At 46.9% G+C, this 16,951-nt stretch overlaps 1 protein-coding gene and 1 long non-coding RNA gene across 2 annotated transcripts; both read right to left on the bottom strand.

The window, feature by feature from the left end:
* Positions 1 to 789: 789 nt before the first annotated feature.
* On the bottom strand, positions 790 to 7,450 carry LOC142905629 (uncharacterized). Its single transcript, XR_012929656.1, has 2 exons — positions 4,551 to 7,450; positions 790 to 3,942 (listed from the first exon to the last, which is right to left on the bottom strand). It is a non-coding gene; the product is annotated as an uncharacterized LOC142905629 (long non-coding RNA).
* A 3,820-nt stretch (positions 7,451 to 11,270) lies between these two features.
* On the bottom strand, positions 11,271 to 16,662 carry TMEM167B (transmembrane protein 167B). Its single transcript, XM_032975223.2, has 3 exons — positions 16,457 to 16,662; positions 15,072 to 15,203; positions 11,271 to 13,689 (listed from the first exon to the last, which is right to left on the bottom strand). The coding sequence occupies exons 1-3, from the start codon at positions 16,464 to 16,466 to the stop codon at positions 13,607 to 13,609; spliced, it is 225 nt and encodes a 74-aa protein (XP_032831114.1). The 5' UTR covers positions 16,467 to 16,662; the 3' UTR covers positions 11,271 to 13,606.
* Between the last annotated feature and the right edge of the window lie 289 nt (positions 16,663 to 16,951).

The following is a 16,951-nucleotide window of genomic DNA, read 5'->3' as shown; positions in this document are numbered from 1 at the left end:
GTCGTCCGTGCTGTCGGCTCCCCGTCTCTGTTTAATTTATCAATTAAAATATTTGACCCGATTTTCTCTTCATAATGAGTAAATATGTCGTGCGTAAGGGTGCCCAGGGTGTCAATTGGCATATATATCACGTGAGTTGGTGATTTTTTTTATTTTACCTCATCAGGTAAGGGGCCGTCCATAAATGACGTCACGGGATTTTGGACGCATTTTGACCCCCCCCCTTGTCACGGCGTCACAAAAAGTCAGACCCCCCCCCCTCAAATGTGACGTCACAAAGCTCTGCCCCCCCCAAAAAAAAATATAGAACATGCTTCAAATCGCTTTAAACTATTGTCATTGTAGTGCGTATTTAATGTGGCGCTGCACTCTGATGTTGTATAGGAGAAGCCATTTATTTAAAAGGTCTATTTAATTAAGTAGAACGTGTTGTCTATATTTATTTAAAGTTGCGCATTTTGATGTGACGTCACATTTCTCAACCCCCCCCCCCCTCGTCACACATCGTCACAAATGTCTGACCCCCCCTCCCCCTAGGTGCGTGACGTCATTTATGGACGGCCCCATAGGCCCACTGAGCTATGTAACTCCTTTTCAGAAGCTACTTGCCCATAAATGACAGCTCAACGGAGCGGTTTATCATCATTTATTTTTTATTTTTTTATCATCATCATCGTGTGGACATTTATAGCAGTGGCTAAATCCTCTAAACGCGTGGTGATGTTCATTCTAAATGTGGTGGGGAAACACCGCAGGAGCCGGAGACAAAAATCCACGCGACCACGGGGAGAGAGAGACAAAGAGACACCGCTTTATGTACAAGCAAAGCATTTAAAAAAAAACCCGAAATGATAAACGAAGCAAAGTGACGACTACACCGAGCATCTTCTTGTTTCCTCTGATCGTAAAAAAAAGAGACGTCGCAAACCCCAAATATACAGCAGCAGCAGGCATCGTCAAGGTCGGATTGAACCTCACGACCTCCTGCACACCAGGCGAGGTAGTTAACATCTCACCCTGGCACCCACGGTGCTGCGTTGGGAGTGTTGCACAAACACAACACACAAAAAACCCATAGACATTCGTCAACAACAGTGGCCTTAAAATGAAAACGTAAATAAAAGGTGACGTTTCAGGAAATGGGCCTTCTTCATCGCAATGAAGAAGGGCCATTGTCCGTGTTATTTAGAAATGCGTTGAATTTTGTTGTTATTTTTGCTGGTCCACCGTTGCCAACGTAGCAGCAGTATGACCAGATATAGTTCATAATACTCGTCTTACTTGACGCAAGTGAATTGACAACACGAGCGAGTGTGTATAACCAAAATTATTTATTACAAAAACGAAGCTTACTTTTAACAAACAGCACTCTGCATGCGATTAAAATTGCGCGCGCAAACAATGGATCGAGACACCAGCTCGTTAGGGAAGGAGTTGCAATTCCCACGGAGCAACCGCTCGAGATTGACGTGGAACTCGGTGATATTGAATGTGGGGGTTGGGGAGAGTGGGGGAGGGGAATGCACAAGGAGCTGTCCATAAATGACGTCACGCGATTTTGGACGATTTTTGACCCCCCCCATCCTCCCTCGTCACACGACGTATCACAAAAAGTCAGACCCCCCCCCCTCAAATGTGACGTCACAAAGCTCTGCCCCTCCCCCCCCAAAACAATATTTCCATTTTGAAAATAAAACATGCTTCAAATCGCTTTAATCTATTGTCATTGTAGTGCGTATTTAATGTGGCGCTGCACTCTGATGTTGTAGGAGTGTTGTTATAACAATTCTATATTTTGATTTAAAGTTATGCATTTTTATGTGACGTCACATTTCTCAACCCCCCCCCCCCCTCATCACACATCGTCACAAATGTCTGACCCCCCCCCCAGGTGCGTGACGTCATTTATGGACGGCCCCTTATTTGTACCTCAGTCCCGACTGCGCAGACATACACCGAGATCACACTGCATGCGTGTGCTGACTGCAGGAATCCATACTCGTTGGTTCTTTCGGTAAAGTCACGTAGGTAGAATTTGTTTTAAATAATAAATCACGACATTTCGATCGCAACACAAAGCGGTCGTCCTCAGGCGGAAAAAAAATAATCCAGCAGTGAAACTGCTGAACCAGCGAAACAGCTGTTACAACAAGAGGTTATTATTTATGTGGCGATGGGCAAGCAAGCGGGGTCTGAGCTGGAAAGGAATGGGTTTTTTTCCGCCTGAGGACAAACCGCTTGTGTTGCGATCAAAACGTCGTGAATTATATATTTTTAAAAATTACCTACGTGACTTTACCGAAAGAACCAAAGAGTAAACATCGTCTCATTCGCACACGTCATCGTTGTACGTGCCCATGTGTGTCGAAGCCCACCCTAAAGAACTACACACGACAAAGCATGGTTGACTGACAAACGTCGCGTTTTAAATCACAACAAGCATGCACCCTACAGTTTGGTCACTGCGCTGCAAGTATCATAAACTAAAATGTGCCAGAATCTGATCATGTTATAGTCTGAAAGATAACACACACAGCAAACTGGCCAACCGAATACGAACCTTAACTCCTAATACGGACCAACTATAGTCAATCAGCCACCGGACGAACCCTAGCCCTCACCAGCTAATCAAACAGTCACTTTGCGAGTCATCTCATTGATCTTAACCCTGCATCTAGCCCTCACCAACTATCTCTCTCACTCACTACAAACCAACCAGCCACTCGTAATAACTCTACCCATGACTTTAACCAATTCGCCATCGAACCCATTAGAAATATGCCGAGCCTCAACCAAACAATAAACCAGCCACGAGTACGACTAATTCTACCCCTAATAATTACCAATTACCTCATCAGCCGCTGGCATTAGCCACATCCCTGCCCCGAAACCCGAATCCGTTTTCACGTGTTGTTAGCATTTCTGATGATTGTGCTTACGGCACCCTAACGCATTGACCATCAACATGAAGGGTTTATTTCTAGATTTGAAGCTTTCGTGACTGCAAAGATTCATACTCTTTGGTTTTTCGGTAAAGTCACGTAGGTAACATAAAATGAAAACAACTAAATTAAATCACGTTTCGGAGGCAACACAAGCTTCCGTCTTCTGTTCCACCTGAAGACGGATACAGCTATTCTGCTGTGACTGTTCCACCTGAAGACGGAAGCTTGTGTTGCCTCCGAAACGTGATTTAATTTAGTTGTTTTCATTTTATGTTACCTACGTGACTTTACCGAAAAACCAAAGAGTATGAAGGGGTTATTTTTATAGAGACGTTACACTCATGCACCCAAAACGTAATTTTGTTTTAAATAAATCCATAGCAATAACATTAACAGTATGGGGGAGGGGGGTCCCTATGTATGAACCGTATGGTGGTGGGGCTTTGTGTGAGCGTCCCCCTCGTTGTGCACCCAGCCTCCCCGTGGTGCGGGGACCCCAGGAGGGATGACGTTGCGGGCTGCCCCCCTCACTCCGCGTGACTCTGGCCGAGCCGGGGTCTTGCCTCCCGCTCTGTCGAAGAAGCCCAGCTCCTGTAAAATCACCTGCAAGCGCGCCAAGTTCTGCGGAGTGTATTCGTCTTCTATGTTCTCCTGGACGCGTTTCACCGGCATCACCCGCGCGTGGCGTTGGGCGACGCGGAGACGACCAGGGTGGACGGACGGCCGAGCTTGTCCCCTTGTGACCTGGTCGACTGATGGGCTCCTACGAGCTCGGACATCCTGAGAGACGACGTGTGGGCGATGGGGAGAGGGGTGTTGTAGGCCCGGCGGACGGAGCTGCGGAGACGACGTGGAGTGGATGGATGAGGTGGTGGTGGTGGAGGCACGGCTGGCTGGAGGAGGTGCCGGTGAACAGGGGGCGAACAGAGCCGCGCACATGAGCAGCGCGCCGGCTACTCGCCCACTCACGCGTGAAGGCATCGCGACGTTTGAGAATCTAAAATGTATAGAAAAACAACAACAAATAAATGTTTCCAATTGAATGCATTTGCCACGATAATTGTATTGCACCATGCTGCTGCTTGCTTTCCCGTTGGTGAGTCATCGGTCGAGTAATTTATCCAAGGTCTCCCTTACAAAAAAACATACTCTACACTTTCCGTCGGTATTTTATGAATACAAAAATTCATTTATTGGCGGGTTTTTTTGCGCCACTGCACAAAATAAACTTTGCGGGAAGCTACCTGTTGACATGCACAGCGAGAGTGTTGATGCTCTGCATTCTTGCCGTGTGTCAAGTAATGTAAATGCTATTATCATACTATATTAGAATAACGAAAAGTTTTGCTGTCGGGTGGTAGGGAAGCATGGACGGACGCATGTATGTATGTTGAACTTTTTTCGCACCGTACGCAGCCAACCGTGCTAATCGGAGGTGCGTTACTCGTATACAATGAATGGGAAAAGCCGATACGAAAGCACGAAAAGCATTTACGTTGTGCGAACTTGGCATAACAACGCGTCCATATAACTTGCACCAACACGCCGTACGTGCCGTAGCGCCTGTTTACACGGATAAAGAGACACAATTAGCGATCGTCTTACAAGTAACGGTCGTGTACCAGCGGCGGGCCGTGGGGGAGTCGCGCGATCCGAAGATGTTAGCGCAGGTGAAGCTGTTTCCGGACCTTCAATTGCGCTCCACAAGCTTGGCTGCGGCGGCGTTCGGGCGAAGTCGCAGCGTACTTCAGCACCATGGACAGGGCTTCAGAACTCCGGACGGCTCTTCAGCACTGCCGCACGCAACGCTCAGCAGCGCTTATTCAACACTTGGCGTTTCAGCACCCTGGGACACAAAAGCTGTTCGGCACGCCAGAGATCTATTCAGCACCCTGGACAGCGTCCGTGCGCGTTCGATCCGGACGCTCCGAACGCTTTTATATTCCCGCGTGTCGTCACAGCTTTGCGTCAAAACACATTAGCCTCACGCCGACGTACGAGCGCGCTCTGCAGGAGACTGTCTCTGAACGCTTGACTGCCCCACTGTGTGGGTCATGGGCTCCCGCGTAACGCGCATTACGCATTCGTCTCGCTGGGTGCACGCGTGTGCAAATACCGCAGGTGCACACGACAAGTTCTTGTTAGCCATTCAACGCTTTACATCGCCACCTAGTCACCGTGGCTGTACGCAATTTGGCTAAGCGCGCGCTTAGCAATAGCTGCGGGTGATGTATGGCTTTCATCACCCCCCACGTATAATTTAATACAACCGCTAACGGCGAAGCGTACACGCGCGTGTACAGCCCTTTGTGTCAATCCACTGCTGAATGATGGTCGCCCAACGGCGTGCGGGTCATGGAGGTTGACCATACTTCACCACGCCGGTCAATGCACGTTTGTGAAGGTGGGGGTGCATATACGTAGGAACGTGGACGTACAGTATAACAGTGTATGTTGCTGCCCTCCACATAGCCCCGCAGCAACCTATAACACCTGTTCAATGCATGGTGGTGGTCGCCCGTAAAAGCGCTACACAGGCTAAATGGCCTGCTTAGCTTCCGGGAACTGACGAGATCGGGCACATTTCTCGCGAGTTAGTAATATATAATTACACAAACACTGGGATATAGATGGTATATGTATGCCAATAGGGCTTCTCTGTGCAGGTTCACGCGAACGCAATGCATACGTTGAATAGCAATGCAATATACTGTACAGCAATTCAATTCAATTTCCTGCCGTGACCGGCCACGGAAGAAGATGTACACCTATATATGATTGTGGAGGGGGAGCATCTCGGTCTGTCTGTCCGTAACACCGGGGATTTCACGCAAGCAGAGAGAGTGATGTTTGAGAGCTACACGGGGCTCGCCTCACGACACGGTACAATCGGGCTACGACTGCGTCCTCTCGAGCCAGTTCAACTTGGCGTGCGCAAACAATGTCTCTGACACGCTGGCATGTGTCGGGGATCTGTCGATAACCGACCCAGCCTTGAGCCCAAGATGCTTGGTGGATGTTGTTTTCGCTTCACTGCCCAGCGCTCACTCCAACGCCGCCCATTAACGGCCAGCGGTAACCGTGAGCCCATGATTGATTACCCGTGATGGTGCTTTATCGACCGGGGCTTGAACGTGGGATACTCGTTTGAAGCGATAAATAGCGCGGTCCGTTTCATCCAACGCACAGGCAGCAAAGCTGATTATTGCTAAGTGTACTCCATTGCCATTATTATAAATGCTAAGTGTACTCCATTGCCATTATTTTATGGTCATAATAGCTTAAAGCCCTTGGTCAATCCACTGCTGAACGCAGACCTCTCTACGCCGTGCAGGTCAAGGGGTTATTTTAACACGTGGGCTTTCGTGACCAATATTATCCATAATATACGTTTTTTTTGGGTTATATCGCGTAAATATGAATGTTTCGTTAAGCTCACCACCACCCGAGACGCAGACAATTAGTAAAACATGTTTTTTTCAATGCACCTCCGGATGAGCGCCTCGCCTTGCCTTATCCATCGCGAGTGTTATTTGACCATACTTCACCACGCCGGTGAGTGAGGGGCTGGTGGTATCTGGACGCATAGACGCAGCGGCACAGTAGAGTACAACGGTGCATTCTGCTACAGTGCCGCCGGCTACCATGGTAGGTCCGCAGCAGCCCACGGCGCACGTCGTAGACATCGTGGTCGCTCATTAACAACCCACCCTGCGTGGCGGAGAATGGCCAAATGACCCCCATGACCGATACGACAAGAGGAAGCCGTCACACAGCCGTCGATTAACATTGGCGAGAAGGCTGAGACCAGCACGCATCATCGAAGCGCTGCGGTCGAGAAAGGACGGTTTCATTTCGTGCTGCTGACACCCGGATTCGAACCCATGTTTCCCGAGGAACGCCGGGCCTCAGTCGTGTGACACATTATTATTATCCTGCCTGCCGAGCCAAACGTTCATCTCGTTACGAGCTCTGTTTCGTTGTCCACGGCCACACGGAAAGATGTAAAAAAATCCCACGCGCATTGTAACTCGCGCGCGTGTGCACGGGGTTCCGATTCGTGTCGAGTTTGATGTCTTGGGGGCAGGCGGGGAATTAACGCGTTAATAACAGGGCCAGGGCAATCGGCGGAAGCGACACAGAGAGAGAGAGAGAGGGAGATTAATTAGTCTCCTATAAACATTGTTCAAAGCGAGAGCCGGGCCACGCCGCAAACGAATATTACCACATGTATTGGAAGCTAATTTGGCGAGACACTCGAGCGTAGGCCAGAGCAATTAAACCCAATAAACATGCCAAACGTTGGGCCAACGTTGACCAAACGTTCCACGTGTAATCGCGTCTCAGCAGTGCCCCTTCCCAATCAAGAAATGCTAATCCAGCAGCATCTGCGTCACAAGCCCGAAGCTGCTAATGAGACCCATGAAGTCGAAACCGGTCCAGCGTTGCCTTGCTTAAACAAAATTCTCCTTGACAATATTGGTTTCATATTCTTAGTTTTTTCGGTAAAGTCACGTTGAAGAGAAACAACAAAATAATATATAAGAGAAACAACAAAATAATATATTTTGTTGTTTCTCTTCAACGTGACTTTACCGAAAAAACTAAGAATATGAATTACTGCAGTCACGAAAGCTTTAAATCAAAATTTAATATTGGTTTCATCATGGGACCTCCTTTGCCATTACCAAGATTTGATAATAGGTGTTTACCCTTTTTTTCTGGCAACAAAACAGGTGTTAAGATGTTAAAACACCAAACCGAAACCTTTTGACAAGGAATCATGTCTGCATTAACCACAAGGCTTGTGGTCAGAACGCAAACAAAACAACAATACTGGTATTCTTAGTTTTTTCGGTAAAGTCACGTTGAAGAGAAACAACAAAATAACAAAATATATATAAAACAATAAAAAATTCTCACGACGTTTCGACCATAACTCAAACGGTCATCACACCTGATGACACCTGAGGTGTGATGACCGTTTGAGTTATGGTCGAAACGTCGTGAGAATTTTTTATTGTTTTATATATATTTTGTTATTTTGTTGTTTCTCTTCAACGTGACTTTACCGAAAAAACTAAGAATATGAATTACTGCAGTCACGAAAGCTTTAAATCAAAACAATACTGGTTTCAAAAGCCAATCGGTTCGATGGACTTAAACCATGTTCGTATTTATTCGTGGAGAGACAGAACGCGGATCTGAAGCTACACGGCCACCCTCCCATCACTCGCACTCAACCTCTGCTCGTTGGAGGTCGCTCCTTATCCGCTGCTGTCTTCATTGTCTAGAATTCGTTCCGCCCCCCCCCCCCCCCAGTCATTCAAGCTGTCGGTCTACACCGCAGACACCAACAAGGTCGTTTTCCCCGATCGATACTGAGACAGTACGGTAGATCATCGATTAACCGATACAATTCTGGCGACAGACATTTGGTTCGTAATGCACATCGATTTGTCAATCCACTGCTGAATGAAAACCTCCCTATGCCGTGTCGGTCATGGGGCTTGTTTGACCATACTTCACCACGCTGGTCAGTGCAGGTTGGTGAAGTCTGTGCGGTGGCAGGGGAGGGGGGGGTTGCCAAGCAACAGTGTAGATACAACTCGCCACTGACGTTAGTCGTGGTCGGGGATCGAACCCAGGTGGGTGGCTACATCGCGCGGTGTGCGAACCACTGCCACCACCAGTCCACCCCCAAGTTATGAATACAGATGACTTACAGGCACATACGCTCCCCAGTGATTCTTACCATCCAGTGGTATCTGGCGATCCTGCTGCTGACGTCGGTAGTGGTACACAAGCATCGTAAACAACAATAACAACCTCAACACATCCGTCAACAAATGCGGCGGCGTTTCGGGCAATGGCCCAACTTCATAGCCACGTAACAATACAGCAGTGGTTCGTATACGAGAACGATATCGTATAGTGTATATACGAGCATATGAGAAGATTTCAATATTCGTATCTTTTATATTTTCTACACAATGGCTTTGGCAAATTGCAGCTGCTCGTTTTGTTCTTGAAATAGACTGTCGCCTTGTTATGAAGGGCATCTTGTCGGTCTGTGCCCACTTACGTGACTCATCGCACACGTAATAACCAACCTACCACTTTGTTGGCGACTTTGAAGGCAGACCCTGAACCCACGTCGCTGGCCGGTCACTAAGGGAGACAATGACGATGGCGAAGCAACGCAGCTCTTCCGGCTGCAAACAGTTCGCACCGTGGCGAGTTCAGCGAGACTCGCACCGACGTTGCCATCCTCTTTGCTCCGTTTATGATCCGTGCGATGTCACTGTCTGATAACAGGGTCAATGCGGATGGGTGGAGGCTCAGGGCTCAGAGATACTGAAGCCCAGCGCCGCGCAGAGAGCCGCGGTTCGAATCCGCCTGGTGTGAAACTGGGTTATCGGGTGTACAGAGTTGATGATCTCAGCCCGGTTAACAAATGATTTACGAAGGAGACTCGCAGGCACACGGAGACCAACGGATTCACAAAGAGACCCACGGAAATCCACAGAGAACCAGACTCACAATTTGGTTTCTTCGCTAAATTCGGTAATGCTTTCAGCGCTGGGGATTACAGCAAAAGAATCGTCTCACAGCAGTGTATGGGGAAAGTGCGCCCCCTGGTGTGTTGATCAGAAGTAAACTCGGAAGCAGTTCTCTGATATCTCACGCCGTGGGTTTGCTAACCACAGGGGGATGCACATCAAATGGTCACGATTGATATATTTAATCTTTCGACAAGGTGCCTATAGCAAAATAATTGGAGACAAAATATTGAAAAGGCATCTCAAATGGATGCATAATAAGTCATTTATTTATCCAGGAAAGCCGCACCGAGCATCAAGCCTAATTTTTTCAGGACCCTGCACGTGGATGTTTGGTCAATTCTGTTCACGAGTGCTTAGCACGTCGGTGAAAACCAGAGAACTCAGAGAAAATCTACAAAGGTCCCCACCCTACGGATTCACAAATCCACTCGTGTACTGCCACCTCCTGGCCAAACGTGTGGAAATATGCATGGGGGAGGGGGGGGGGAGATGCATGCTTTGGAGTCATATTGAGAGGCAGAAAGAGCAGCACGTGGATTAGAAAACATACGCAAGGTAAAGACATAATTTTGACCGTTTAAAAAGGTAAAGGGGGCTTGGGCAGGACAGGTTGGTGGGAGGGGTAACGGCCGGTGGTCGAGACTAACGACGGAATGGCAGCCAAGAGAGAAAACACGGCCCGAGGGGCTCTTCCACAGTGGAGATGGAACGACAAAAATCCAGTTCGTGTACAGGTGCTCGGTAGATTGTTACAACGCAGAACGGCTTTCGGCCAGGCCTTCATCCAGCAGTGGATTGACCATGCGTAATGATTTTTGTCACGCACGTTAACAGCACGCGCACATTTCATGCTCCGACTGGCTGTACATTGACGCACCCCGACATGATGTCTGTTGCAGGATGCACAGCCAATAAAATAATGCCAGTGAATGCTTCACAGCCATTTCCATTACCTGCATGCCTGCAACCACAGCTGCAGTCTTATCAGGCAGCACAGACGTCAGCAATGAACTCGGAATGTATTGCACTGCTCTTGAAAGGGCTTGTTTAGCATTCACGGTGTACGCCTTGGCGCTAACTTAACTCCATCAAATGAAACAACACTGACGTCTGTCAGCACTTGGCCCGTTTTTAAGCGAATGCTTTTCCAGCAGATAAAACACCGCGGGCGGACCGATTGCGAATTTCTGCCCGGATCACATGGAGCTTAATCTTTATTGCATTTCATTTTATGGCGAGTAGAAGTAGCCCATTACCGTTTTGACCATTTTGTCACAGTATTTTTTTCGTCAGTAAATTTTACGGGCGGGGTGCAGAGAAACCCCACGCGCACGCACCACTCGCTTACGGAATAAGGTAAAAAATAAATAAAACCACCACGGCGCTTCCGTTTTGCGAGGTTTCTGAGTGGATTGATCCGCGACCCGGTCTGATTCACGATTAGAATTAAATTGATTTTATTTTTTTGTAATAGCCCAATCTCACCGCGACGTTTCGGTACTTTGCTTTCAGTCAACCGGTTTAACGAGGTTCATTGTCGCCGCGGGGGCCCTGATCGGGCCCAACGGTGACATCGGGGCCCTCCGTCCACGCTGCTGCCGATGAAACGGCTGCCCTCTGGCTGAGGAAATACGAGCGTTATAATATATACATTGGTTGGTGCATCGCAGGAGCTGGCTATTAAACGACGAGAGGTTACAACCGGGCTTTGTCATAAAGCCGTGGACCATTTAAACCAATGCGAACACAGGACACAGTATTCATCCCCACAGAATATTTATTACATTATAAATGCAAACTTACATCATATTACAACGTTCACTGCACTGTGAACAATCCCCACCACCACCAGCAAAATAATGGGGGTAGTCAAAAAGTATTAGAAAATGGGGTTTTCATAAATTATGTTATTTTTTCCTTAAAATACATGCACTTTCTCTGTAAATTATGTACACTGAGAAGCCTTTGTGAAGCCGCTGCTGGATGAGGGCATCCACAACCTGCGATGGTCATGGGCGTCATTCCAACTATACTTCACCAGGCTGCTCAGTGCGGGCCTGTGAAGGGAGGAAGCTTAGATGCAGGAGAATGGCGCAGTACAATAGGAGTTTGCTGCAACGCTTTGCTGAACACCACGCAGCCCCGCAGCAGTCCACAGCACCCATCTATGCCTGGTGGTCATCTTCAACGATGACATCTATACAAACTGTTGCTTACATGCCATACGAAAGAAGAATACACCTTGTGGTTACCCATCAAAGCACAGTCCGGGTTCACTCCTGCTAGGCTGCGATGAAACTGGGCACATTGCGGGTGATGCTATCATAGACCTTTAACATTTGTACCGAAACAATGTGTAGTGAATGAAAAAAACCGTTTGACCATCCCCCACATGTAGTAGTATATTTAATTTAACCAGATTAAATAAACCCATTGAGACATGTGAAACTACATTGCCTATTTTTGTAACGGCGTAATATGCATTGAAGTGCTTAAAAAACGCTATGAGAAATAATTACATTTTTTACGGAGCCCACAAAACAACCTTCATGGCTTAACCCTCCAGCTTAAACCCAAAAGAATTGGCAATTCTGTCTGAAGCATTGGTAGTCCACAAGCCAGCACCATGTTTAATTTGTCGGTACCACCTGAAGTGGGCATCATTTTAATAGATCTGTCTTTATGTGGCCACCAACATTAAACTGTAATAACCATCTGGAATGAGTGCATTATCAAATAATAACTTGTACTAATCATCTAAATAAATCGGTAAGACTAAGAGTATATTTCCATCTTTGGTGGTACCAATTTCTGCTCTGGCCCATGGACTAAAAAGAAATCATCTATTATACAGCATGTTCTCACTATAACGTGGGCACAGATATTCTATGTCCCACATGCAATGGAAGGTCGTGGGGGGGGGGGGGGGGGTTGAGGCACCGCTATGAACTTGAAAAGTTGAATCGAGCAAAGCGATGCCGAATTGTTAACTGCATCTCCACGCTTGCGCAGAAACATTACGCGCTCGACAGCCCGAGTTCAGTAATGTGCAGAAACTACCGTAGCATTGGATTGTGCGCTCCGGAATTGGCTTGTGGTTTTCAGTGGGGTTTCATTTACCTATCATTTATATTGATGTAAAATTTCTATGATATAGAAAGCAATACAAATAATTTACAATTTGTAAATAGGCTAATTTGTTTTTCATGGATATCATCAGGTTAAGAACACAGACATACCAGGGTATTCCACCCCAGAAATAGCCCGGTGTTCCTATGACACCTTGTGCACAATGTTGTATAATCGTGTTATTTCAGTACCGTGCTTCCTTTGTAAAAACAGTGGGTCTGCATGGCAGTCATCTCACCATGAAACTGCGACACTGGCAACATTAAATTGGATCATTAGAATCAGATATTTTTTCCAGTCAAGTTGTATCTTGCAAAGCTATCCGATGGGGGGAAATGCCAAAACAATGTATGTGTCATCTGAAATCAGCTGAGCAATCACCATCCACGCAAAAAAAGTTATACACATGGCTCTTTATCATTTTAAAGGTCACGTCTTGATTTTTTTCAAATTAGCACAAATAAGTGTAATATGCAGATAAAAATCAGCACATGTCAGCACAAATGTACTTAGGTTTCACCTAAAGTTTTTTTAAATTCCTGTACAGGCAGAGCTGAATGTGCAATTGAAGGGCTATAATATTAAGAGAGAATGTAATGTCAAAACTTAAAGTGATCAGGTAATTATAACAAATCATACTCCAAAACAGGTGCCCCAAATTTAAAATAAAGTCTAAAGTTATATCTTTGTACAATTGTTGTATTCTAAACACTCTGCCAGACCATCCCTAAGGCATATACATTTACTACAAAAAAATATCACTCGCACAGGGTCAGACATTGAAGCCTCCAACGGCGTTTGAACGTGTACAAGTCCCCAGCAACAAGACGGCGTTTCATTGAGAGCCGGCCAAAAGCAGGTTGGCTGTGGATTGACATTCATTTAACACCCACGCTGCCTCTTCGCAGTGTCCACTATCGGTCATCACGCAGCACTCCGGGGGAAGGGGGGGGGGGTCGCGTGCCTTCACTTGATGAACATGACGTAAAATCCCATCATGATGCAGGAAACGGCGACAGGGATGTGCAATCGCGATCCAATAACTGCCGCTGTTGGTGTGGGGGGGGTGAAAAGGACAGAGGACAGGGTATGGGGGGGGGGTATAGGTGGATCGCATAAAAGCAAAATGAGTGGAGGTAGTAATGAAGGGAAGAAAGAGTGGGCGTAGAACATGGGGAGAGGGCAACGTTTGTGGATTAGGGGCAACAGCATGGCAATGCCACCTATTTCCAGTGCCTTGGTCGCTTTCGACATCTTTGAAATAAAACATTCTTGTCACTCATCCCCCAATGTTATCCTGACCTTGCTACTGAGGTTATGTCATGAGACGAAGTGTCCACTTTGATCACTCGCAGAGTGGATTTTAGAGCCCACAAAGGCGGATATAGCAAAGATATTTCTGAGATCCATTGATTTGACCTGGTTCACACAGTAGAGGGCAGCACTTTTCCACATGCTGTGCTCTCTGTTGCATGACAGTCAAAGCAATATTTTTAATTCTAAAGAGTTGACATTTTTTGCCAAATTAAGCGCAGAACCAAATTTACTCGGATCGGTTTTGAGTGCCGTCATCGGTGACAGGAGGGATGAGATCACCAATTCATTACACGTAAAAATCTGGAATTTATCACAGGCAGATGCCTGTATTCTGAGGATCTCAGTGGTGTCAGTTTAGTGCTTCTAACCTTTGAGCCACTCGGCCACCTCTTTTAAGCTGTTCATCTTAACAAGTGGCAAGTGCAATTCACAGAAGTGATTCGGTAGTGTTAATCACAATCCGAGTCCACTAATTGTGGAACACGAACATTCACTCGCTTTATTGCCCTTAATATATTCAGGTTTCCCTCGCTTTATACAGATCCTACGGTGTGCGTATGCACAGCTATCCTGTTTCTTACCAAAATTCGCGACATGTGGTTTTAGTGCACTTATATGCGACTCTGCGGTCGGACGTGGGACATGGTTTGTGTGTACTGTATACGCTCCTCAGCAGGCAGCCGCCTCGTGTGGTTTCGCTTTGCGAGTCCTTTTCCTGGAACGCATCTACCGCATAAAGTGAGGGAAACCTACACTGTACATTTATACTCGGTTTGTTTTCTTCACATTGCTACGTAACAATTTAACAATTCAAATACATTTTGAAGTGTACAATTGGTGCATAGACGTTAGCTGTGGCAAGGAATCAAACTCAACTTGTCGGGTTTATAGCGCAGTGCGCCAATCTCCTCCGCCACCGATTCCAACTCAACTTACCCAAGGTCGTCCTATTGCATGCGTAAGGCAGGGAGTATAAAAGTGGTAACATAGTACAATAAACAAATAAATGTTACTACACTCTCCTCTACTAGCCACAATGTAGCCCCCAGGGAGTCCGCTACGCTGCATGCGAGATTCCGCAGGGACCTTACTACCAGTGATATTGCGCGAGTACCTTTATAGAAAACTCCCCAGACCCCCTTCTTCTCGGACAGGAACCACTGCTTGAGACGCGGGACCTTCTTGAAGTAGGCGCACGTGCAGATGAGCAGGAGTCCAAACACAAGGAGGCCGTCGAGCGAATAGACTGTCATGAGCAGATCCGACAACAAACGTTACTGTCAACTACTGAATAACAACTGGTGGGTCGCATACGTATGCATTGAATTACATGACTACCTCTGACATTTAATGATAACAATATATATGTCTGGGGCGATGGGAGCGATTAAATCAGCTCCTGTCCAGGTACCAAATGGATTGCTACCATTCCAGGACCGCGAGAGATGGTGACCACTCGGGAAGGCCTTCATCCAGCAGTCGATTCACCATGGCTGATGTTCAGATATCACTATTGCTGTAAGCCGTGGCAAGGAATTGAACTCAGGTAGCTGGATACACACCGCAGTGAATAAACCACTCTGCCACCGCTCCACCCGGAGAAACACAGCCACAGAGAGATAGATGGAGGAGATAAGACGCAGGACACAGATACAGAAAAACAAATTCAAATGTATATTGTGTAACCAGGTGAGGACTCGTACGACCAGTAATAGCCTCGTTTGCTTGAGTGACCTGGGGCATTCGTCTGCCAGTAGGAGACGATTGTTGTTAAGTCTAACCCCCGATCGGCTTAATTGACGAATGTGGCAAACGTGAACCCTGACGGTGGCACACAATGGCCTACTCTAGCGAATGACGTCAAGGGGCTGTTATACCCACAGCGATAATCGGGGCGGCCGCTGCAATCCAACCGTGAACCTCTGCAGTAAGTGGCAAAAGGCAATTATCACCGTCAGAAGCAAAGAGATAAACGCAGACACTGGCCAAAAATAAAATGAGATACACAAACACGCACGCAAATAATTTGACACACAACAAAAAACCAGACCGAGAGGCAGACACGGGGTGGTAAGACAAGAGATACAGAAATAGATAGATATAGAGATACAGAAATAGATCGATATAGACATGACACTGCCCACAGAAAGACACAGACACTACGCCACACGCCCCTCAATAACCACCTCGCCCTCCCTCTTATGATCTGTCAGTCAAGCCCAAACTGTGTGTTCGCACACGACCCTTCGCTGTACAATTCGCCACGTTCACCAGTCCTAATTGTCAATAGATAGCTTTTAAACTTTACCAACAATCACTTAGCAACGATAATCCTAACGAGGGCCTACACTCACCGCGCCGCCTACGCCATCACCGGCGCTCGCCTAAAGGGCTCCCCGAGCAAAGGCGCCTCTTCCCCGCGGCGAAATCTAGGCGACGCTGGGGTCGATATGGGAACCTCACAAACGCAGGCGGTACGAAGCGAAATTAAGGACTCACCATTAGTCATTGCGGCTTAATTAGTTCGGCGCAGTTGCCAAGCAACGTCTGATAACGATGTAGTTGGTCTAATTGGCGTGGAGGCGTGGACACGGGGACACGGGGACACGATCTGCAGCGGCGAAGCGAGGCCTAGCGAAGACGTGGCTGGAGATCCGGTATTGAATAACTTTATTGTGGAGGCGACGCGTGAACAACTTTATTGACTACCTCAGCGTGAACAACTTTATTGATTACCTCAACGTGAATAACTTTATTGAGTGGTATTCTGGTTCTTTATTATTATTTTATTGTTTTATATTTTTATTATTTTATTGTTTCCCTTCTACGTGACTACCGAAAGAACCAAGAATATGAATCCCTGCAGTCACGAAAGCTTTAAATAAAAATGTATTGAATGGTTTACCGTGCTTATCTCTATAGGAATAGGATCTTTGAGTAAGAGTGACCTTCTTGCCTTCAAACATGCTGGAAATGTTTTCCCAGCATCGCTTC

This window comes from Petromyzon marinus, chromosome 55 (assembly GCF_048934315.1).
Source record: "Petromyzon marinus isolate PM22_M1 ecotype Great Lakes invasive population chromosome 55, UKy_Petmar_22M1.pri1.0, whole genome shotgun sequence".
NCBI lineage: Eukaryota > Metazoa > Chordata > Hyperoartia > Petromyzontiformes > Petromyzontidae > Petromyzon > Petromyzon marinus.
This window is presented reverse-complemented; position numbering and strand designations above follow the sequence as displayed.

Coding starts and splice junctions, on each gene's coding strand:
- TMEM167B (XM_032975223.2), bottom strand. Junction 13,690..15,071: donor CTGGGGAGTTTTCTATAAAG/GTACTCGCGCAA, acceptor CCACACCAACAG/CGGCAGTTATTGGATCGCGA.